At 45.3% G+C, this 25,854-nt stretch overlaps 1 protein-coding gene across 1 annotated transcript in view; it reads right to left on the bottom strand.

Moving 5' to 3' along the window:
• Positions 1 to 25,546, bottom strand: part of CCNY (cyclin Y) — a 110,028-nt gene extending 84,482 nt beyond the window's left edge. Inside the window, exon 1 of the mRNA XM_027560071.1 lies at positions 25,344 to 25,546. Coding sequence (XP_027415872.1) covers positions 25,344 to 25,497 — 154 coding nt within the window. The 5' untranslated portion in view covers positions 25,498 to 25,546. The remainder of the gene's footprint in view (positions 1 to 25,343) is intronic.
• Between the last annotated feature and the right edge of the window lie 308 nt (positions 25,547 to 25,854).

Here is a 25,854-nt window from a genome sequence, read left to right as displayed (position 1 = left end):
TAATCTTAACTAATCTTGTCCATGACACAGTGCAAGGCCATTTGTACCTGATGATGAATTAGTCCAGAACGCTATTTGTATGTCTGGCACTGAACCACTTCTACAAAGCAAGCTGGGCGGTGTCCATGATGTCAGACCAGCAGGAAGTTCCACAGGATAAAAGGCAGGCTACTGCTGCTCTTTCCTACACACGAGAAAGTGGCAAACACCAAAGAGTTTCTCAATAGAATGATAAGTTCTCAGAATTCAGTAGTGGAAAGTACACTGGCCTGGAGTCTGGAGAGCTGCTTGCCCAGCCCACTGAGCAGACTTTTAGCATCCTTGTGAGTTGGGACAACTCTGAGCCTTAGTTAAGGAGATAGTAAGATGTTCTGTGAGGCCCCTCTGAGGATCTAAAATCTAGGATTTTATGACTCTTTACTCCAAACATCATCTGTAATCCCACTGGGAAGGGCCTGTGCAGGGCAGTGAGTGCCCCAGGGTAGCCCCCGATCTCTGGGCAGGGGTACAGATGGCTCCATGGCAAATTGGGAATGGTCTCACCCATACAGACTATGCCTCTGACAGCCTACGAGAGGATATGATGATGACCACATTTGTGAACAGAACAAGCACATATATTATCTATGAATGCTTGATACAGGTGAAAAGAAGCAAAAGAGTATAAGATGGGGGCTTCCTGGTGGTCCAGTGGATAGACTCTGTGTTCCCACTGCAGAGGGCTCAGGTTCGATCCCTGGGCCTGAACCAAAAAAAAAAAAAAAAGAAGTATAAGACAATTTTATATAAGAAAACTCAGAACAAAGAAAAGCTTATCAATGCAATTTTAAAAGCTTTCTTTTTTTCCTTTTTGCAAATTAGGAAAAGACTATGATTTTTCCATTTTTTGTGGCAGCGCAGTTTCTGCAAATGAAAGACACTAGGACATGGCCTACAGATGGATCCTAAAGATGAAGGTTAAGCACCTGAAGCCCAGAAAACTCACAGGACTCGCCCAAGGCCATGCAGCTAAGAGCGGCTGGGTGAACATTAGGGCAGGTCTCCTGATTTCTGGCTGCAGAGCTGCTTCCCAATGGAGCAGCTCTCACCTTGGTTGTAAGGCCCCCCAGGCAAGACTGTGCAGCCTCACCTGTGACCAGTTCCAGCTCTAACCTTTCTTACTTTTAAGAGTTTCCTTAGCACATGCACCTAAATCACTCTTCTGATAATTTTACCCATTTCCCTGTGCTGATTATAAAAGAAAAAAAAAAGCTAGTGGCCTTCCATCTAGGTAGTAACCAAACTCTTTAAACCAGCACCTACACTCTGAAGCTTTACAGAGGAGTGGGAAGGCAGAACTTGTGTGTGTAACTATTCTCTGTACCCCATTACTCAGGAGACTAGGCAGAATGAGAAGTCCCCAAGAGTAGGTTTTATCTTCAACTTCTGGTCATTCAGACACGCCTTGTTCTAGTTTGTTCCTTGTTCCTAGTTGTTCTAGGAAAATCAGTTTCAAACCACAGACTTGTGAAAAAAATATAGGCCCAGAGGTGCCGTGATGACCCTGCCCACCTCCACCATTCGGCTCTGAGGGGAAGGTGCCCTCTCACAAACCACATGACTCCCCCAGAAGAGGCTGCCCGCCCACCCGGGAAACCAGCCTCTTGGAGAGCAGCATTCTAGAGATGCCGGACTAGCTGGTTCCAAGGTATAATGGTCAGCACTTGGGACTCAGAATCCAGAGATGCCTAACCTGTCCCAAGTTTTCTGGTGTTTGTCTTATTCTATTAAGATTCATGACATTTGAGCCCATGTCATTTCACAAGAAACAACCTTTACCTAGTAATATAATTAATAACAATTAGTATTTGTTGACTCCTTACTTTGTACCAAACAAAGCAAGTGATCTTGATTCTTTTTTTTCCCATGCGAGCCCCAAACACTTTCTGAGGTAGGTATTTTTATTATCCCATTTAGCAGAAGAGGAAAATGAGGCTGAGGGACATGAAGTAACAGGCCCAGATAATCACAGCAGGTGCTCCATGAATGTTAACCCATTTGCCTCTTTCACTTTCTTTCGATCTAATAAAGCCTTCTTGTTTTGTGACTTTTCCTTGTATATCTTATCTCCCACATCACTCTGCTCTCCGATAAGCAAGGGCTGTTATTCCCACCCACATACAGTCCGTTAAAGAAAAAGCTTTCCACCATCCATTCTAAAGTTCAGAGATTTCATCTCTGTGCTAGTGATCCTGCATTTCCCCAGGTTTAATTCTAGCAGAGGTCAGTTCTTACCACAATTTTTAAATTATCACTTTTTCTAAAATGCAGGCAAATAAGCACATGTCATCAGGGAAATGTAAATTAAAATGAGAGACCACCACAGTCCTATAAGAATGGCCCAAATCTGAACACCAACACCACCAAATGCTGGTGAGACGTGGAGCATCAAGGACTCTCATTCATTACTGGTGGGGATGCAAAATGGTACAACTACTGCAGAAGAGGGTTTGGCAATTTCCTACAAAACTAAAGGTACAACTACATGACATTCTGGAGGAGGAACTATGGCAACAGTAAAAAAGATCAGTGGTTGCCAGGAGCTGGGAGGAGGGAGGGATGAACAGGTGGAGCACAGAGGATTTTCAGGGCAGTGAGGATACCATGTATGATACTATAATGATGGATCCGTGTCATTATATATTTGTCCAAACCCAAAGAATGTACAGCACCAAGAGCGAACCTTAACGTAAACATGAATGGTGGGTGATAACGAGTAGGTCCAGCAACTATAACAAGCCCCATTCTGGGAGGGGACGTTGGCAGTGGGGCAGACTCTGCAGCTGTGGGGGAAGGACATGTATGAGAAACTGCTCTGCTTTCCTCTCAATTTTGCAGTGAACCTTAACTGCTCTTTTAAAAGTTGTCTTTAAAAATAAGAATGAGCCAGGCTACTTCCTTTCAACAAGTCTCTGAACTTGAGGCCTTTTTCAAAAGGAAGATAAGACAGAATCGTGAAAGAAAACGGTCCCCTTTTGTCCCAAATGTCAAATAACACCTGTTTTCAGCACTGGACTGGCGGCACTGACCTGACCTGTCTCAGCTAACTTGGTCCAGAGAGAGACATGCCAGCCATGAACGCGGCATCACCGCTCAGCCGGGGCTTCCATCCCGGGGCAGCAGCGCCGAGGAGAGAGAGCTGAAGGATCCAGGCCCACTGCTGTCCAGGAAACGGCTTCTCTACGGGGATACCCGACAGGCAGCGAGAGCCATGGCAAAAGCTCCCCATAGACCCACCAGACGAGCCCCAACCCTGCTCCTCAGGAGGTGCCGCTGAGCCACCACCCTGAGGTCAACCAGAAAGCCAAGTATCTAACACGACACCATGTTCAGGGTCATGGCATCTCTGCCCTGAACACGGTAGAAAGAAGAGACGAAGATTCAGGCAAGTGCAGATGTCACCTCAAAGCCGCCTTTATTTCAACACATGACACCTAAAATGTGTCTCACTCAGATGAACCTTCCACAAATGCCAGTTTACAGAGTAAACTGGCCCAGCCTTGAGGGACAGGGGTGACAGCAGGGGCACTTTGGCAATAAATACCAAACCAACCTAATATACCCAAGCTTTGACTATGAAACTGTAATCCTAGGAATTTCCTGAGGAACAAAGTGAAGATGTATCCCCTTCCAAAGTGAATGTACATAATTAATCTCCTAAGAATTGCATGTAACATAAAAATTGTATGTAATATTTTAAAAGAATAAATAGGTGCCAAGTAAATGATGACAGTGCCATAAAATAGAACACTACAACAGTGATTAACAACAATGAGTGTTATGTTTACTGACCTGGGAAAAAAGTTTGTGAAAAAATAATTATATTTTAAAATGGTACCCAAGGGGAATTCCCTGGAGGTCCAGTGGTTAGGACTCCACACTTTCACTGCTAGGCCCAGGTTCAATCCTTGGTCAGGAAACTAAGATCCCACAAGACATGTGGCATGTGATCCCCTCCCAAAAAAGATAGGTACCCAAAAGGTGACTTTCACTAAGGTACCCCTAAAGCAACAGAAGAGAGTCAACATGGTAACATCATTGCTATGTGCTTTAATGGAGATTTTATATCAAAAATGGAGAACTGAATGTCTGTGTCTTTTCTTTTATACTTAAATTGGCATTCAAAGTGGACCACTTAATGAACGAGCACTTGCAGCCACTAGCTACATTTCTTTTCTTTTCTAGCTGAGTATCAAATTTATGTTACTCTTGCTTTCAAATGTCCCACAGAGAAGAAGATAACCTATCTTATTTATACTCCAGAAACCTCACCAGCTCAACAAACATTACTCAGTAAGTGTGAGATAGAACTGACTTTAAGGTATGAAACTCAATGATAAAAATCTTTCACATGCACTTGGAATTTTCCACCTTCCAAAGCACTAATGTTCAAAGTTCAACATGTTACAAAACACATTTGTTTAAACTGACTGATTGTTAAACATATGCTAATTGGCTAGCTTCAAAAGCATAAACAAGGTAGTCTTGAACTTAAATGAGCACTAGAAGAACTCAAAACATCCACATTTTGACAGCTAGTGCCCAATTCTAACTAGGGACGGTTCCCCAAATCAGATTTATACAGCCTTTGCTTTGGCAAAGACCTCAATCTGTAAAAGAAGGTGGCTTAAAAAAAAAAAAAAAAAAAAGTGGCTTTTAGAAGTTCAAAAGTTGTAACAGTTAACAGGCAAATCTGTAAAGAAACCAGTTTAGAAAAAACACAATCAGATGGAAAAAATGAAGTATAAAAACATACAATTCACAGAGGTGAAATGTCTAATAAGCACATCAATGTAGGTAATGTTCCTTTTAAAGCTGACTTTCACATAAGAATTCAGAACTCTTCAGAAGTATGCTGTCTCTTGATATTTTATACCACTATGAACACAAATTCAAAGATCATCCTAATGTGTGGAAGAAAGGAAACCCTTGGACACTGTTGATGGGAATGTAAATTGGTGCAGCCACTATGAGAAACAGTATGGAGGTTCCTCGAAAAATTAAAAATAGAACTACCACATGATCCAGCAATTCTACCTCTAGGTACATATCCAGAGAAAACAAAAATACTATGTCTATCTGCACCTCCATATTCGCAGCAGTATTATTTACAATAGCTAAGACAAGGAAACAATCTGTGTGTCCATCAACAGACGAGTGGATAAAGAAGATGGGGCATACTAATAAAACAGAGTGTTAGCCATAAAGAATGAACTCTTGCCATTTGTGACAACATGGATGGACCCGAGGGGATTCTGCTAAGTGAATGAGTCAGAGAAAGGCAAATACCATAGGATTTCACTTATGCGTGTGTGTTCAGTCATGTCTGACTCTTTGTGACTCCATGGACTGTAGCCCTCCAGACAACTCTGACCATAGAATTTTCCAGGCAAGAATACTGGAGTGGGTTGCCATTTCCCACTCCAGGGGATCTTCCCTACCCAGGGATTGAACCCGAATCTCTCATGACTCCAGCAATGGCAGGCGGATTCTTTGTCAACTGCGCCACCTGGGAAGGCGGACACATAAAGCAAAAAAAAAACAACGAACACAAACAACAAAACAGAAACAGACTCATAAAGAGAATAAACAAGTGATTGCCAGAAGAGAGGGGAGTGGGGTGATGAGTGAAATAGGTGAGAGAGCTTAAGAAATACAAACTTTCAGTTATAAGTCGTAAGGATGTAATGTACAGCAAAGAAAATATACTCAATATTATTTTAATAACTTTGAATGCTAATAGATGGTAACTAAACTTATTGCAGTGATTGTTTTGTAATGTATAGAAATACTGAATCATTATGTTGCACACCTGAAAGTAATATAATATTGTAAACCAATTATATTTTAATACTCAATATTCTACAATGGTCTATATGGAAAAAGAATCTAAAAGAAGAGTGGATTTAAAGTATTTAACAGACTCATTTTGCTGTACACCTCAAACTAATACAATACTGTCAATCTATTATACCCCGATAAATTTTGTTTTAATAAAATTAAAAAATCACCCTAATGGTACTTCTGACCATTCCACCACATCGTATTTTTAAATTAGTTCAACGCATAACATTATATTGAATCAACTTAAAAACTATGTCTGGGGGTCAGAAAGCAATCTTTTGGTATATTTAATTACAAGTGAGACAAACAGGACATAAAAGTCAACTTTGTATCATGCTAGCTTGAATAACTTAAAGGAATAATCAAAAGAACCTTTAGTTAAATCTGAATACTTGAATTTCACCCCTACTTGCCTCTTCTCTTGTTTTGAATTATGGGCGAAGGGCTACAGGACCCGAAGTTCCATGAGAAATGAGATCAAAGGATTCCAAACCACCAAGAGCTGCTATAAACACACACCTTCATCAAGTGAAATGACTATAAATCTTGATCCGTTCATCATCCCTTTGATACCAATCTGAGGACAAGAACATTCAGATCTTAGAAAATTACATTCTTAACAGGAATATATGAAAATGAACTGTGAAAACTGATTATCACTGAACACTGAGAGAGACTGTATGAAACCTGTCTCTGCCCCAAAGCTTGCCCCCTCCTTCCTCAAAGCCAACTCCTCCTCTCCTGCAGTTTCCACTCACTAGCGCAGCATCCTCCCATCTCCAAGGACCCAGAGGCAGCTCTGAATCGTCACTCAGGCACTAAACTCCAAGACTGCTCCATTCATTCTCAACAAAGCTGGTCGAGTGAGCGATGCAGGTGTTCTAATGGACTCAGTCTGCATGGAGCTGGGGGTTGTGGCAGGAGGGCACTTCCACAACTTTCAAGACCACTATCCCACCTCAGACTTTCCATGTGAACCCATGGGCTCCAGTCACTTCCTATTAGCAACTTCTCTGGCTCCACAGCTCCAACATACTCATCTTCCTGAACGACTCTGACCAGCTGAGCCTGCTGCCCAAAACCAGATGCTCCTGAACAATGGCATTCAGGACAGCCTGACCTGGCGTTCTCAAACAAATGCCATTCATGAGTTTAGACTGGATCTAAAGAGTAGAGTAGACAGGAAAAAAAAAAAGCCCCAAGAACAGCCTGATACATATGAGAGCCAATCACAGAACAGATGTGTAGCCAGGTGGATCAGGACTGGGGGAAGTGGAACAACCAAGTAAGCGATAATCAGAGGTCCCATGACTATCTCCATGTGGCGATATCAACCGTATTGCAAAGTGAAAAAGTGCAGAAGGATGGCTCCGCCGCGATGCCCCAGCGACCCTGCACTCATCTACACAGTCCCGGAGGCAGAACCGCAGCTGACCTGTCCTGGAGGAACACCTTGTGCCCATCCCGGGACATGAGAGGAGGGGGCCTAAGCAGTGCCTGGAGCCTGCCTTAGTCTGCTCTGGTTGCAGATACAAACAGCCTGGATGGCTTGTAAACACCAGAAACTGGTTTCTCACAGTTCTGGTGTCTGGAAGTCCAAGGATGGGGTGCCAGCACGGTGGGGTGAGGGCCCTCTTCGGGAGTGCAGACTTCTGACTGTACCCTCTCCTAGTAGAAGGGGCAAGGGAGCGCACTGAAATCTCTTTCATGAGGTGCTAGTCCAACTCATGAGGGCTCCACCCTCACAACTTAAGCACTCCCAAAGGCCCCAGTTGAATACAAACACAATGGGAGTGAGGATTCCAACATATGAATTCTGGGGAACATACACTCTCAGACACAGCAGAGGCCACTTCTCACCGGCTGCCCCTGCTCTCTGGCAGCTGCCATGAGACAGCTCTCTCTGTCCCCGGGGTTCTGGTGAAGTGGGGGCCTTCTGCACACCTCGCTCTGCCCCGAGCAGACGTCCAGAACATAAACCCACTGACGTGTGGCTTCATGGCAGCAGGGTTCTGCGAGTCACACAATCATGGGTCCCTTTTATTTCAGTGCACCCCTGCTGGTGTGCGGGACAAGGATTATGCGACACCGGCTCCTTTGTCTATATAAGTAATCAACCATCTAAATCTGAAGGTGACTGGCCATATATTTATAGTCAAAGGTCAGGCCCTGGCCTTGCCTTGTCCTGTGTGTGTGAGCAGGTAAAGAGGACTGTTCATTACCAAAGTCCAACTTTCTGATCTCACTCATTCTTCAGCGCAGTCTCATCTTCCTCCACTAAACCATCCATCCCAGGGAGCAGAGCCGGCAACTGTCTTCAATTTTTTCAGCTCCAGATAGAAGGCTTCACACACTGGCTTGTGTGCGCGCTCAACTGTGTCTGACTCTGAGAATTCATGGACTGTAGTCCGCCAGGCTCCTCAGTCCATCGGATTTTTCCAGACAAGGATACTGGAGTAGGTTGCCATTTCTTCCTCCAGGGGATCTTTCCAACCCAGGGATCGAACCCACATGTCCTGTGTCTCCTGCACTGGCAGGCAGATTCTTTACCACTGAGCCACTGGCAGTACTCAATAAACACTGTCAACATCTCACTGAACTCTCTACTCTGTGAGCTACCAGCAGATAAGCTGCCTCTCTTTGATTTCTCAGGCCCAGCAAGCAAAATTGTGTGAGTTTACAAGCGACTGGCTTCTAGTCACATTCTCAGGCAAAATGATTGGCTACTGATGTTACTGTGATGTTCTGGAAAGGAAAATATTGCATCTGTATTTCTTAAGGGGGAAAGCTTTTTCCAAACTAAGAGAAAAATTACTTCTAAAAGGCAAATAACCTGCTGGAAATTAAGGAAGTGTTCAAGGAATGAGGAAGACATAGCAAAATGACACAGCTTGTAAAGAAACAGTCTGCAGTTTGAAGAGGCTTCCACCAACCAAATCTGGGACAACTTGAGCAACAACAACGACAAAAGAAGAAGACAAGGGTACTGCAACTCACTGAATAAAAAAAGAATCTATGACTCCACACTGGCAAATATATAAGTGAGAAGGAAGAGCTCACTCCAACAATAGATGCCTACCCCAAACATGGAAGGGGCTAAGTCACCAATGGACACTGCAGCTCGCAGAAAAAAAACTCATCAGAAACAGAGTGTCAACACAGTCTCAATCTCCCCACAAATCACTTATTACTATTAACTACAGCTAGAGTGCTGAAGAAACCTGGATGACATCATCCCTTAACCAAGGGTGAATGAAGTCAACATCAGCAGCACTAGGATGAACAAGACACATGTGCCCCTGGGTGTGATGTGCCAGTCAAAGCAGGCTAATACATAGTGAATACTTAAGCCTGTACATCTTAGGTGCTCTGTTGGTTAAAAATTGAAACTGGCAGAATGATTTCTGGGAATGCTAAGCCCTCACAGGTCCCTGGGTGGGGGAGCTGGCACCGGTGGGTACCCAGAGGGTATTTGGAGTGTTTCAGGGTCCACTGATTTCTGCAAGGTTTGCTGGCTGGTGCTCCTCTGGAAAAGTCTCCTCGCTCTATTTACTCTAATATATTCCTCATACAATACTCCATTACTGCAGTTGGTGTGTGTGTGTGTTTGGTCACTCAGTCATGACTCCTGGCGACCCCATGAACTGTAACTCTCCAGGCTCCTCTGTCCATGGGATTTTCCTAGCAAGAATACTAGAGTGGGTTGCCATCCCCTCCTCCAGGGGATCTTCCCAACCCAGGGATTGAACCTGGCTCTCCTGCATTGAAGGCAGATTCTTTACCACTGAGCCACTGGGGAACCCCTTTTGCAGATATAGATTTGGTAATAATGCTGCTATTTCCTGTTAGAATCTAGAAAAAGCCCTGCTGCTACTACTGGGGCCATTCAAATCAAACTCTGAGAAAACTCAAAACCCACCAACCAACTTGTCTACAAAGCCAAAAAAAAAAAAAAAAAAAACACCAAAAAACCTCTGTGAGAGGCTTTCAGTTCCCATCTTACAATAAAAATTTTTTTACAGCTAAGTCAAAGTGTACGTAATTTTAAAATGTTGTGAAAGTAAGTAAACAAGCATGCAAAAATGTGGATAAGAACCTTCTGTGCATTTTTATAATTTATTGAAATCAATTAAAGCCCAAAACATAGTGTTATGAAGACACTTAAGTGGGCAGTTTTAGAACAGAACAAAAATGCTTATTTCAATTCAAGTTACATAAACTCCTAAAAAAAAATCTAAGATAGGAAAGCTGACAGATGTTCACAGTCTAAGAACATTTTTTTTAAGTGGATAAACCTGGAATTTATAAGGGGCAAGCTCAGAAAGAGTGAGAAAGAGAAACAGTAATTTTAGTAACCAATAGATTTTCCAGCTTTCAAATTAACAAAAGCCTCAAAGAAATTTTTAATTTGTTTCTTAATAGAGATAACCATGCTTTTCTGCTAAGGTCCCTCTTTTCAAAACTATTTGCAAACTTATCCTTAGCTTGAGTTTTACCCAAATCAATTTATTTTAGGTCTACTAGGGAATTTCTTTTCCTACTAAGAAAAACTGAAATATGGATTAAAAAAATATACCTATCTGAAAAAATTATTTCCAAATGCCCTTCTCTGAAATGTGCTTCCCCCAACCATTCACCAGCCCCTGCATCCTCATCCTTTTATCTGTTTCCACAACTACAGAGATAATGCTTCTATAGTCATGTCCAGATTCTCATCTCGACCTTCACACACCATTGCTGACTGCACGCCTTTCACAGGGGAGCCACCCCATTAATTGGGCTGAGTGAATGCAGTCCTTTCTCCTGGGAAGCCAGAACACTGAGATCCTAGTCAGTCGGTGGGGGTCTTAGAACTGAGGGAGGGAAGGAGGAAGGAAGGAAAGAAGAAATTTTATAGAGAATAAAATTTGACACAAAAGTAAATCTGAGACATGGAGAAGGATAAGACCAACTAAGCTTGACAAGAAAATTTGATAGTAAAATACTGAAGAGAAAGGCACACCTGTCCCAACAGGGAGTCCAACTCCCAACTCCAGTTCCCTGTGAGACTCAGGGTGCTCCTGGCCTCGCTTTCCATGAAATATCCTCCCATACTTGCAACAGCTCTTCCCTCTCGCACTCCCCACCCACCTTGCTCTCATGGTCTCAGTGGACTTCTGTTACATACAAGCAAGAGAATCTGGTCTAACGTTCATGGTAAGCCGCCTCCAATACAGCCCCCCAAATACCTCCAGAGATTCGCACTCCTGTGGATCACAGGCTCCTTGGGTGTGGGCCAGCCTTGAGCAATGATGAAATGCCATTTTTAACTTAGGTACAGAAAGGCTGTGGCTTTTACCCTAGGGGTCTCTCTTGCCCTCCCAGACCACTGGTTCCAGGGAAGGCAGCTGCCAGTGTGAACTGCCCTGGAGAGGCCCGCAAGGCAAGGAAATGATATCTACAGCCAGCACCTGAGGCCCAGGGAAGAGATTCGATTCCCCTGGTTGAGCCCTAAGAGGATGGAGGCCCCAGCTGACAGCTGGACTACAATGCCACCAGAGGCCCTGGGCTAAGCTAGGTCTGAGTCCCGACCCACAGACACTGAGGATAATGAATGCTGTTGTTACTAAACTTGAGGGTAGCTTGTTACACAGCCTGATGACTAACACAATTCTCTAAGACACAACTCTCAATCAGACTAACATCATGTAAAGAAGGAATATTAAGATGGGTCAAGATTCATCTCCTCCGGGGAAATCTTTAACCTGGTGGCGAGAACCAGGGTGAAAGGCTCTGACCCCGTCAGGAGACAGCTCCCGCCTGCACACCACCCAGCAGGAATCGTGGAGTGCTGGGGAGGAGCAGCCCTCCCAGCAAGCCGCCTGGCCTAGAGCTCAAGGATCTCGGTGGTCCCTGATGGTACAAACATCCTGTGATTCTATGAAGGTTAACTTCAACAAGCTCAACAAAAACAGTTCTCAAGACATTATTCTGTCTTCCACATTACAACTTTGAGTCATCATTTTCCAGAATCCAGAGTATGTGCAAAATACACAAGACACTGCTCCCCAATGAATATCCATCCATTAGGAAATCTTTTAGAACAAACATCCCCCTAACAAGCATAATCCATTAAATGAGATGTCTGGGGACTAAGCCACCAAGTCCAACATCATCTACTGACTTCACACCATCCCGTGACCAATTCGTGTGCGATCTTTCTAAAGCAGTTTCCCTGCCCACTTCCTGCCTCTTCCCCACTCCCACTCCTCTTCCCTCGCCACCCAGGATGCCTTGCCAAAGCATCCCCTGACCACATCCCCTCACCACCCAGGTCAGAGGTCACCACTAGCCTCCCTTCTACCTCAGCATAAGGTACTGCAATCATTTATCTGCATACCTGTCTCCCTTAAAGGATCATCAGGTCCTTAAAGGCCAAGTCTGAGCTACACTGTTCTTTGTAGCCAGGGCTACAATGTAGCCAGTAGCCAGGGCTCTGAGCTGGCACCACGAATTCCCCTGTAAGTGGACCAGACATCTCTCAGCCAACACGTGCTACTGAATTCCACGTTCTCTCCAATTCTGTGGCTGAAGAGAACACATTCTAGAAATACTTTCTCACAAGGAATTTACCACTTGCTAGACATATTAGTTTAAGAGAGAAAGAAGCTCCCTGACTTCTCAACATTAGCATTTTGCTCACATGGCCTGCTTTGTCTATAGAGAGAATTCCAAACTGTCACCACAGTGCTGAACTCTGGGGAAAAAAAAAAAAAAGATTTGTGACCAGCTTTGTGATGGGATCGCTGATCCCATTATCAACAGTAACAATCATTTCAAATAAAAATGGTACCAAAAGTTGTGTATTCTAGGTAGACTTTAGGGAAATGAAGACTAAAATGCCACACACCAAGTGTCTTCTAATAATACCTGAAAATTAGGTAAATTACCTGCACCCCAGGGAGCAAACCAAACAACATGGCCAACACAGATCTCAGTGACAGCGCCCAGCTGGCTGCTATGTTAAACCACCAACAGGTAAAAGGAAAAATAGTCCCACGAACTGTTGGGCTGTAGACACTTGCTAGGCACACTGCTCTTTACCGAGGGAACAGGATGAAAGTTCATACTGGACACCCCTTTATATCCTGGTCACCCCTTTATATCCTGGTCACCTGCTCACTGAAAGAGTCTTGTGAGGGCACCTAATAAGAAGCTCTTCTGGTCATACTGCCCCACGGTTTTGTTTATATGCCAAAAATAAAAATACTTAAAATCCTCTATAACCACAATCTTCTGTCTCAGAGTTCCCACACATTGCTAAGCACCACTCTGTAAGTGGTGCAGGATGCGTTTTGCTGCTTCTTCTTGTGCAAAGAGACTCGATAGCCGGCCTGCTCGTGAAAGGAGCTTCAAGAACTATGACACACTTCGCCTGGGAAAGGCTAGACCTTCCCTTCCTGAGAGATCTCTTATTTCATGCACACAGGCATGTGCTGGGCTTAGTTAAACTTAGGAGTCACTCTGAAAACAATACTGAAGGTCACTTTGGGGGACTTTAGAATACAGAAAGAACTGAGAGAAAATGACCAAGCTCTGGCTGCTTCCGAGGCTCATCTCTGCATCACGTCCAGATGTGTTCTCCAAACAGTGCTGCTAAATGGCACACTGCGTGTGCGCAGAGAGGCAGCCCCAGACGCAGTCCCAGCCTCAAGGCCTCGGTCTTCCCATCTTTCTGCTGGGATCCTTTTCAATCCTGCAGTCAAGGTCCAGGCAGCCGGCTTCCCTCCTAGCTCTGTAACAAGGGTGCTGACCACCATCCCTCTAACCAGCAGCTGCACCCTGACCACAAGGATGCTTCCTAACCAGTGATCTGTGCTATGTGGGCACTGACCATACACCTTCAACCCCCAGGCTCTGGGAGGACACCTCTAACGTCAGGAACCAATACATACATACAGACACATACTTCGTTTGTATCTTTATAAGGACTTTTACAATGGAGGGACTGACAGCTTGGGTTCAAATATTCATATAAGCAAGGTTTAATTGTCAGGAATACAGCATCACCATATTTTAGGGGGTTTTCTTCACCTAGGCAAGCTACAAATCAAGACCTCAATTTCTAAACTTCCACCTCAAGAAACCCAAACTCCACTTCCTCATTCCAGCAGTGGTGTGCTTGGATAAAGAAACTTCCTGAAATCAAATGACTTAAGTGGGTTCATCTCTCAACTTTTTTCCTTCAGAGTGTAACAGTGCAACAGAGATCCACGCCCTGAGGGTTCCCCCTCAAGTTTTCCACTGAGCATGACCTGAACACCAGACCCTGAATCAAACACCCACCCAGTTCACCCAGATTGTCCAGCTGCAGAGATGAGATTTGATAAGGTCCACAAAAATACAAAATTGCACTGAGCACTCAAACCAAGCCAGAATGAAGCAGAAAACACAGATCAGAGCTTTACCAACTTGAACAATCTTTACATTTCTCTTCAAAACAGAGTCTCAGAGGAGAGTCCACTGTAAGTATTGATAAAATATGAAAAACCCACACAAAAAACTAGCTGATTTTGAAGTTGAAGTAAAAAATAAAACTGCTGGCTAAAAGAAGAAAAATGTACCACGCCTCTCAGTATATTGCATTAAAAAGGGAAAAAAGAAGTAAAAAAGGAAAAGGCACAGAGAAGAAAAACACATGACCTTTAATCTGAGTAAAGGAATCACACACCATTCAGTGCACCCAGAATGCCACGGCACCATCAGAGTCAAAGGCACAGATTTCTGTCCATAGCACCACAAGGAGCCCCAGCTCAGAGCCTGGGCCAGTTCCACAGAGTCCACATGAGTGCAGAAAGCAGTCCTGTGAGGGAACAGTGGCATGGTCCACACAGTGCCCCAGGAGGCCCGCACTGCAGCCTCTGGTGTGCACAGAACCACCACCATGTCAGTTTCTCTGTCACTTTGACTCGCGGAGCCTGGCAGCTCAGTGGTTCTCAAAAGGGACAGAGGGGAGCTGCCCTCTGGGGAAATGAGATTTAGCAAAGTCTGGAGACATGTCTGACTGTCCTGAGCAGTGGGCAGAGGAAGGGGCGCTGCTAAGCATGCTACCATGGACAGGCAGCAGCAGCACCACCACCAAGGAAGGATCCTGCCCAAAATGTCAATGACGCCAAGGCTGAGAGACCCAGTGGGCCTTCGCTGAGGACGCCTGCTTTACTGAACGTGACCCTGATCTTCACCCCAAGAGGCCAGGCTCCATAAATATCCCCTCACACATGAATACAGCTCATCAAGACAGAAACCCATTTATGAAAATCAGCTTGAGGTCCTTCTTGGCTGGATCTCAGCACTACGTTCCGGACCCAGAAGGCGGGGGACAGCACTCACCCGGTGCCCCGGCTACCACCCTTCTGCATCCAATGTGAAGACACAGATCGAGCCTGAGGCCCCTGGGGGCTGGGTGGCCAGGACGAGGGTGACTCAGCCTGGCCTCAGTGGCTGGGGCCCACGCTTATTCGTTCCGCCCTCTCTTGTCCTCACACTCTGTCCACAGCTCCTTCTGTCCTTACCTCTGAGCCATCACAGCACCATTTTATCCCAGACACAGGAATAACTTTTGTTTTCAAAAAACCCGACTCTAGATTCCACAAGGGCTCCTCCCAGAACATTCTTGGTTAAATGAGAGAAGACAATGTGGTCCAGCCATCCAGTCTCCTGGTTCCACGCCAGAAGCCCACAGGGTCCCAGTAGACCATCCCCACCAACTGAAAACCACGGCCACACTCGCCATCCAGCCCCAGCCATTCTCAAAGGCTCAGAGACACCCAATGTGACCCAGGAGCAAAGCCACTGACTACTCCTGGGCCACCGTGGGGGCTGTGCTTGTCTGGGGGTCTTGTGCTAGGTCTCCTCCCCCATTCTCGAGGCCACTGCAGCTCCTTCACACACACTCTGCTCACATCCTGCACTCCCATCACCCAGGGGCCAGTGACAGCTGCAAAGCCTGCAACAAAGCCACACCACTCTCGCTGCAAAGGAGCAGGCCCTGCAGCCGGGCCAGGGCTCCGAACAACCAGCCTCTGGGAAGAGAGCGGCGTGCAAAGCAAGGACGGGTCCTCTCCTCCTCCAGTTCCGGGCTGTGTGGTTAAAACCTAAACTCACACTTCTGAAGGCCAGCTCTGCTATGCTTCCTCCAGATGTCTGACAAAATGCAAGAAACAGAAAATTAGACATTAGATTTATCTTAAGAGTCAAATGTATGTTAACATTACAGTGAATGAACGAGTCCCCATTGCAGCTTGCAGAAGACAGAAGGCATTCTCCAACACTGCAGAAACTCTGCTTACTAATGCCTTTCAAGCAAAGGAGTAACAAGGACTATACATTAAAATAACCACCCATCACTTACAGCTTGAGGGGAAAAAAGATTGTCTGCATAAAACTGGCAAAAGCAATGTTAACTGTAAATGAAGGTACTGCTTGATTGTTTTGGGAATTCAAAATTTTTGAAGCTGAATTCAAACACAGCATCATGACTTCGACTCTTGTCCTAGATTTTGGCAGGACGCATGGGGAGCCCTAAAACCTGGACTGACAAGCAACTCTACAAAATCTAGATCCACATCTAAAAACAAGAGCGTGTTTAAAAGACAATGACGATTACACTTAACAGAACAGCTGTCATCAACTGGTATCCTGAGTCAGAGGTTCATTAATGGATAAAATTCTAAGTGTGGAGCAAAGTCTTCTCTTGAAGTACAGGCCTCTCAACCTATCAATCCATGCGCCAATTCCCCAGGTTAATGGTCAGTTTGCAGAGTGAGACAAGATTCCCCAAATATAATCAGAATATTTTTCATAGCTTTTCTTTCCCCACCAAGGAGCAGAATCACCCAGCCACAAGAAAGAACTTGCTTTCAGAATGTTTCAAGCGCTACACTCATGGCTATACTACATATCAACCAACTCCCATGCAGAGTGTTTCCTATTCACCCTCCTCAGAGTCACAAGGTCTATAATCAGAGGCATCCAAAATAGAAGTGACTTGCATTTCACCATCCAACGAAGATTTCTGCAAAGCTCATGGAGCACACTGGCAACGATGTGACTGCAGTGGCTAACAATTATCTTTAGTGTACTCCAGCTGTATTCCTCTCGGTACCAGGAGCCAGCTGACATGTCTGTGGAGGCTGGTACATCTCTGCTGGGCACGGCACTCATTTGTCACACCCAATGAGCCCCCACTATACAGCCCGAGTAGGGGACAAAGACCGCAGAAAATGACCCAGAAATTAAAATCACACGTGCCAGGTGATGTATCTATAGAATAATGAAACCAGGTTGAATTTTTTTTTTTAATCCAAGCAGTATAACCAAGGGAGACTAGACACTTAGCCCAGAGGTGTCGCCATTGCTGGAACATTTTAGAACTTCCTTTTTGGACTCTTTTCAGTCCAACTTTTGATCCATATGAAAAAACAAATAATGAAAACAAAAATCTCTTTACAGAGTCTAAACCAATGTATAGAATGTTAGTATTCTGACAAAGGTGAAGAATAAAGGATTTCAAGGCTTTCCACTCCAGTATTTACATGTTAAGTAACCTCCCAGCAAAGCAGCAGAGAAGCCAGCACGCTGCTGATTGGGATCAACCGTCCCTGAGATGACCTCTCTTCTAAGAGCCACCAACTGACTTTCTAGGCAGAATCTTGCCAACTGAGGAGCCTGCCAAGTTGTCTGCTGTTGGGCCGACCACTCAATTTTAACTTCAGCACATCCCTCTCTCCAAGCTGGCAGAGAGCAACAGAAGCCTCAAAAAGAAGCCAAGGAAGGGACCACAGGTCTCCTCTGACCTCTGCAGCTGTAGAGCCAGCGGGTCAGACTTTTCCGTGAAAGAAATGGACACAAACCATCCCCCAAATTTACTCAGGGCTGCCTGTGCTTATTTTTCAGCCCATCAACTCCTATTTAGTTAGAGCAGTACTTTAATAATATAAAACATCTGTATGCAGGCCTCTAAACCTTATTCTTTGAAGAATTTTTTTGTTTTTTTAAATCTCTGGCCTCACCCTCTCTGTCAGGGCACAAGCTGATGTTCCAAGGATGAGAGTGGATGCCGGCTGGGTGGGCCCGGCACCCACGGGAGAATTGCCTCAAACACTCATCCCACCCTCTCTGAGCGGCATTATGGTGTGACTGTACAGAGATGCAACCTAGAAGGGCAATAAATGCCAAGAAGAGGAGGATTTGCAGTCCAAATTCTACTGCCAGCAAGTATCCACTCAAGTCACAGAGTTCTATTTAACCTCATCCCACCCAGCTCTCAAATTCCACTTATCTTTCCAGGACTGCCTTGAACCCTCGATATGTGTGCAAGACAAGCCCTCTGGCTTCTGGCTTCTCTGGCTACAGCGAGTTCACACACAGGCTCCTGTAGCTCTTACCACCCACTGCATATTTAATTCAAGAAAATCAACCTGAATGCTACGTTCATTATGACATATATCCATCTAGCACCTCTGGTTTATTAACCATCTTAGTCTAATTTCAGGTTCCTTGGGTCACATATCAAGGCACTATGTTTAAGCAGAGATCCAGTGAGGCTCAGTAGGACAGACGATCCATAGCCAAGGCGGGGTCATGGACAGACTTCAGACTCCTGACTTCTGGGCTCTTCACCCTCCACCCACTTCACATAGCCAGAGGCATATTTTGAAAAATATTCAGGGAAGAGCCCTCCCTCTTCTTCGGGAAAGGTAGGACAGGCTAACAGTGAGTCTCAGAGCACACAGAGGAAACGATCTCCTACCCAAGACTTGCAGCCACAAACTCAACATTTCACGATGATGCAAAGGCTGCAGAGAGTGAGCTCTCTCTTTCCTTCTAGCTCTCTGCTGAAAACGATGCTAAAAGCATGAGAGGCCCTGACATCAACTGCTGGTGCCATGCACTAACCCTGGGCGCCCAGATGTTGAATCATTAAGGGATTTGTACTTTGAAGTATGACAAGTGTAACACTGTCAATAGCTCTCTTTTGAAAAATACCAAACACTGCTTCCTTACAGACAAGTCCAACACTATACACTTGGAGCTACATCTCTGACCCTGCATGATTAAAACAGGATTTCAAAACTGCTCACGTGGCTTGTCTCCCATATTTTTCCTTTTGGTTCTGCCCTTTCCTGGGTAGGAATGGATTTCATCTTTGTGTTATTAAGTTTCATCTAGCCAGAAATGTGAAAGCAATTCATCTAAAGATGATAGAGACAATCAGCTTTGTAGAAGAGGGTGAGAAAATCTATTCAATACTATTTCACAAAATTATTTAATATGCACTCCTCTCAAAAAGAAGCAGAAAAGTAAAACTCCTCATCACAAATACTGCTAGCCAAAAGTGCACAGGCAACAACTTAATCTCCAAAAACAAGGCAAGTGTGGGCCAGGCACAGACAACCCCCCACCTCAAACTAGCAGTCACAGCGCAGCTGAGGTGGGATCCTCTACCAAGTGAGGACAGGCTGGACTCCAACTCTGCCACTAACCAGCTGCGGAAACACGAGCAAATATCTTAACCTTTAAGACTCGATTACCTCTCCTGGAAAATGAAGACAAAGACATGAAGAGATTCACTGCCCTTGTCCAGGATCTGCAAGACCAGGGCAAGAGACTGCACCTTTCCAAGATTCAGTTTCCTCATGCATAGCATGAGGGGATGGGAGCAAAAGACCCCCTACTCTAAATCAGAGAGGAAAATTAAGTGAGCCGGGTGGTGGTCAGGGAGCCACCCATATGCAGTCAGCCCACACTTGGTCAGAGCATCTTCACAACCTTGCAGGCAGCACTGCTAATAAATTTTAGTTTGTAAGCAAAGTCTACAGGCATAGTTTTGCCCATCAAGCTGGAAAGGTTAAAGTGGGTTAAAGCCTGAGAAAAAGAATGCGTAAGAGATGAATTTCCATAGGCTGCAGACAGCGTGGAAATGGACTGCAGGAGTCCAAGCTAATATGCCCCAACAGGCACTGCGGTCCCTGGAGTTTAAACACTGGACTTTGCTGTGCACCTCCCGTGCCCAAGATGAGCCCTTCAGGTATCAGTGCTGTACAGCCCAGAACACACTTCACATTAAATACATGAAAATCACTGTGAGTGGCTATGTCCCTAATCAAAAATGTTTATATAGTACTTTTTGGTGTGTTAAGCATTTGAGACTCTTTTTGATCCTCAAAGACGTGAGACAGCTAAAGTCATTCATCTAAAAAGACAAGGAAAGAAGACTGAACAGTATCATGTTGTTAAAAAGATTGCCACTAGCCACGGTTTCCTTTCAGTTTCGTTTGGGTGTTTTTTCTTTCGCTATATGCTCTGAAATCTTTCTTAAGTTTCATTTTCAGGACATGACCCTATCTGCTTACTTCTCAGGTAGAAACGCACACCAACCAAAAAGTTTCCTATCCCAATCTGCTTTCATTACTGCAAGTCTTACACATTCTCTACTTCCTCTCAATAAACACACACGCTGATGCTCTGACTAATGTCCTTCAGTGGGTAGCGTCACTCGTTCATTCAATAAATAGAGCATGTCTGCAAGGTATCAGACAACCCAGTATTGTAAGCATGTGGGTTACATCAATGACTAAAGAGTTCTAGAACTTACATGCTAAAGTAAGTAGAAATAATTATGGTTACAGTTGTATATATGTACAAAAAGGGGCTTCGCAAGCGGTGCAGTGGTAAAAGTCTATATACAATGCACTATAGCTGACATGCAATAAAGAAAAATGGTGGTGCACAGAAGGCATGTTAGGTTTGCTGATGGGATGACAAGAGGGGTGTCTGGGAAGGATTCACTGAAAAGTGAGGCCTGAATTGAGACTGAACGTGGTGAGGAAGCTAGCCAAGAGCACACATGGAGTAGAGAACTCCAGGCAGAGTGACAGAGGTCCTGGGGCAACTGCATGTCTGATGTGTTCAAGAAACAGCACTGAAGGGGCCAGTGTGGCTGCAAAGAGCAAGTGACTGAGGCAGGTAGGAAGACTGCAAAGGACCCTGGGGTCCCCTGGAAGGCCTGCGTTGTCAAATTCACTGTAAGGCTTTTATTCTATGTGACAGAAGGAGTCACTGCAGTTTTCTGAGCAGAGGAGTGATGTGTTAAAGTTCTCAGAAGGATCTCAGTGCAGCAGCAGTGCTGAAAACAGACTGCGGTGGGTAAGCCTGGAGAGAGGCAGGGAGACCAGTCGGGCTCATTACATGGCAACAGCAGGAGAGGTTTTAAAGTGGTCAGATTCTGCACCAGGTCTTGGTTGTGGCACATGGAACCTTTGATCTTCATTGTTGTATGTGGGATCTGGTTCCCTGGCGACTGATCAAACCTGATCCCTTGCACTGGGAGTCTTAGCCACTGGACCACTAGGGGAATCCCTCTGGATGTGCTTTGAAGGCAGAGAGTCATGCCTTCCTAGCAGATCGAACAGGAGATGAGGAAGTGATAGGGTGGTCCAGGATGACAGCTAGTCCCTGGATGAAGTGGCTCTCAATCATTTTAAGATTTCAGTTTGTCAACCCAAACTGACATGCCAGGTGCAGGTATTATAATTATCCTGATTTATTTGGCCTCACTGAATTTTAAATTCTCTTTAGTCTGTTCCTCCTCTTCTTCCATAAAAAATGATCCAATCAGTTAAGACCAGTTGTTACAGATGGAAGAAGAGAAACCACAGACATGACCCAGTGACCCACAGCCTACCCAAAGCGGCAACCCCAGCCTAGTTATTATCTGATGGCTAGTCAAGCAATACTGGAAAGTTTCCACTTGTAATTTAATGGCTCCATGGCTTTGGGCAAGTCATTTCTCCTCTCTGCCTTGTATCTGGTCGTAAAGTAAGGATGATATTGTCCCCAGGGTCACTGTGACTAAATGTTACTAAATGAATGAATTACTAAATGAAATAAATGTTACTGTCACTAAATGTGACTGTTACTAAATGAATGAGCTGATGTCAAGCAACATGTAAGTGCTGTACTTTATTATCACTGTTGCTAAGTGTTTTTGTTACTTCTTAATCTCAAATAACTTTATCAAAAGTAGCATCTATTTCAGTTCAGTCCCTCAGTCCGGCTGACTCTTTGCCACCCCATGAACTGCAGCACACCAGGCCTCCCTGTCCATCACCAACTCCTGGAGTTCACCCAAACTCATGTCCATCGAGTCGGTGATGCCATCCAGCCATCTCATCCTCTGTCGTCCCCTTCTCCTCCTGCCCCCAAACCCTCCCAGCATCAGAGTCTTTTCCAATGAGTCAACTCTTTGCATGAGGTGGCCAAAGTATTGGAGTTTCAGCTTTAGCATCAGTCCTTCTAAAGAACACCCAGGAGTGACCTCCTTTAGAGTGGACTGTTTGATCTCCTTGCAGTCCAAGGGACTCTCAAACATTTACTTAGTGACATTTATTTCATTTAGTAACTCATTCTCTTACCTAATGAGTCTAACATAAATTTCTAAGACAGGAATAACCTAACATTGGGTGTCAACTGCTCAATCATGTTCGACTCTTTGCAACCCCATGGACTGTCCTCTAGGCTCCTCTGTCCATGGGATTCTCCAGGCAAGAATACTGGAGTGGGTAGCCATTCCCTCCTACAGGGGATAGCGTACACTAAAAATAAAAGGAGACAAGTTCCCTTTGGGCATCATAGAAGCCTAATACAATCACTGAAATTCTACGGACAAACATAACCTGCTGTATTTGGGTGTGGAAAATATGAACCTAGTATCCTTGGTGCTCTAAAGAAACTAAACCTAACCAAGCTCTATGAATTTCTCTGACTCTTCCAAGTCTAACTATCTGGAAGGTCTTTCAGGACAGAAGAAATACGGTACTTAGGCACTTCAGCTTTTGTTATGTACTAAAATTAAGAACTCTTGAGACACAGTTTTTAAAAGTTTAATCGTCTAACAATCAGAAGTTAAAATACAAATATATATACACACACCTATACACTACAACTTAAATCTATTCTCTTCTGCCAGCTTCTGACACAATGAGTTCCCATGGAAAATGCGTCCGAACAACAATGACAATTCCAAGACTCATCCCAGCCAGTGATTTTCAAACCAGCAGCAACTCAGAATCACCTGGAGAGCTTTACGCATACTCATGCCAAAGCCCAGTCCTAGATTTCTGGTCTAACTGAAATCATTGAGAACAGCTGAATAGGTAAATACTACAAGTATTATTGACTGAATGTGGTAGACAGAGAGAACACTATTTAAATAGTGAACGAGGACTTCTAGGTTTAAATTAGCATCATAACCAGTGGGTTCTGGGGCGAGAAGACATTACAGCCCAGATGAGAAATCCTCTTAACCTGCTCTGCTAGTCTCTCAAACCAAAGCTCCAAAAGAAGAACTAATGATCTTCCAAATGTTTCCTCAAAAACAAATGATGACCAAAACTTAAGACTCCTTCCAAATGAAAGAACACACAACATCATTCTACATTTTTCTGGCAAAATCCTTCTACACCTTATTGCCAAATAGCTGATTACAGTTACTTTTATTTTCCCCTTTCCTTATTATAGTCATAACAGCACGCAGCCTGGGTCTAAGAAACGTGAGTCTTCCTTTTCTTTGTATTACTTTAATCCATTATTTAAAACAATGTCTCTACCCAATATTAGGGCACAACACAAGGGAGAAGTTATTTCCAATGTTCCAACAATGTATATGAGTAACGATATTCTACAACAAAGTCATTCATTCCTTTATAATACCAGTTATTCAGTCTTTATTACATGCTGGACACTTCTTTCAGGTGCTTGGGACCACAGAAGTGATCAGGACAAGTGGGACTTAATATCTTTCTGCTGTGCATGTGTGCTAAGTCGCGTCATTCATGTCCCACTCTTTTCGATCCCATGGACGACAGCCCACTATGTTCCTCTGTCCATGGGATTTCCCAGGCAAGAATACTGGAGTCAGTTGTCATTTCCTTCTCCAGGGGATCTTCCCCACCCAGGGATTCTTTACCACCGAGCTACCAGGGAGGGCTTCCCAGGTGGCACTGCTGCTGCTAAGTCACTTCAGTCGTGTCCAACTCTGTGCGACCCCATAGACAGCAGGTAAAGAACCCGACTGCCAATGCAGGAGACTCAAGAAATGCAGGTTTGCGCCCTGGGTCAGGAAAATCCCCGGGAGAAGGAAATGGTAACCCACTCCAGTATTCTTGCCTGGACAATCCCATGGACAGAGGAGCCTGGCTGGCTACACTCCATGGGGTCAAAAAGAGTCAGCCAGGACTGAAGCGACTTAGCACCCATGCACCCAGACCACCAGGGAAGCCCAGGCTAACATAATGGAAGTTAAAATAACACCATTAGAAATGTCATACTGAACCCTAACTTACTGTCTACTATAAACCAGATATTAGTCTCTCTTTACATAGGGTACCCATTTAATAAAGTTGTTCTAAATAGATGAATTTACTATTTACAAGAAATTAAATGACGCCAAACAATGAAAAAATTCTTCCCCGTGGCAGAGTTTAAATTTGGCTTTGCATACTAGATGGAATGCGCCATTCTAAAAGTGACAAGAATGAATTACGACAGAGTTGTGCCAATTCATTCACACAAGAAATTTTTTTCAAATTAGTTCAACCACATCAACTGTGAAAAGAATCCGTGGTTTAAAAAAAGTCAAGATTTCATAAAAATATATTTCCAATTTCAAATTTTTTTAAGTTGAAAATTACATAAATTGTTTGATGCATAAACTACCCATTTATTAGATACTAAATCACATAAGCTTATTGATAAAACAGTACTAATAAAATACTGTAAGACCAATAAAATAAACAATCATTACTAGGAGCAGCGATCAGTCTTTTAACTTCCTTTACAAATCCTAGTCCAGAAGTCATTGAAATCACTCAGAAATTCACAGGACTGTAATTCAACCTCAAGCAAAAACAAGGGGACTTATTCCAAAGCTGTCTGCAAATCACTGCGACAATACTGTAAAGAAAAAAAAATGTTAAAGAATTCAGGTGACGTTATTTGACTGCAATCTCAACATTCCCCCACCCAAAATCCTTTTGCGAGAGGGCTGTGGGGTTTTTTTTTTTTTGTTTTTTTAAAGAAATGGGGTCAGGGCCAGCAAGTGGGCTCAATTCGCGAGTTTCCGGGGAGCCGGCCCAGGCGTTCAGTCCTCGGCCGTGCCCAGGGTCCCCATCTCCTTCGCCTCTCGGGATACAAACAGGCTCACCCTTTCGCGCGCAACTCGACAGGCAGCTCCGCCGGACAGACAGCCGGAGCCCGGCCTGGACCCCGCCCCGGCCCGCTCTTCGGGGCGAAGACCCCGGTCCGCTCGCGGTAACCGGTCGAGAGCAACGGCCGCCGGGCGGGGCGCGGGGTGCGGGGCGCGCGCGCAGGAGGCTCGGGGCGTCGGAGGAATCAGAGGGACCCCCGCCCGCCCGCCTCACCGTCGATGTTCTCCCGGTCGCTGATGTGCTGCAGGTTGCAGCCCGTGTCCTCGCGGCTCAGGTCGGCGTCGGGCCGGCAGGACTCCAGCCGCGAGTGGGCATTCCTGCGGAGCTTGGGGCTGGACGACACGCAGCACGAGGCGGTGTTCCCCATGGCTGGCGCCCCGGCCCCGGCGCGGCCCCGGGTCAGCAGCGGCGGCGGCGGCGCGGCCTCGCCATGGGCGGCCCGGCTCCCCTCGCCCGGCCCGGCGGCCTGTCCGCGGCGGAGGAGCGCCCGCGCCCGCGCGACTGCGGCCGCCCGGCCCGGCTCACCCCGCCGCCGCCATGGCGGGCGCCGCGCAACCGCCTCCGCTTCCCGATCGGCCCGGCTCTGCGCCGGCGGCCGCAAGCGGTTCCGGTTCAGGGGGCGCGGCCGTTCGGGATGCGGAGACGCGGGGGCGAAAGCAGGCGGCGGGGACGCGAGAGGCCGTGGGCGACGGGAACGCGGGCGGCGGGGAGGCGCGGCGCTGGG

Source organism: Bos indicus x Bos taurus, chromosome 13, assembly GCF_003369695.1.
Source record: "Bos indicus x Bos taurus breed Angus x Brahman F1 hybrid chromosome 13, Bos_hybrid_MaternalHap_v2.0, whole genome shotgun sequence".
Lineage (NCBI taxonomy): Eukaryota > Metazoa > Chordata > Mammalia > Artiodactyla > Bovidae > Bos > Bos indicus x Bos taurus.
Note: the sequence above shows the minus strand (reverse complement) of the source record. Positions and strands in the feature narration are given on the sequence as shown.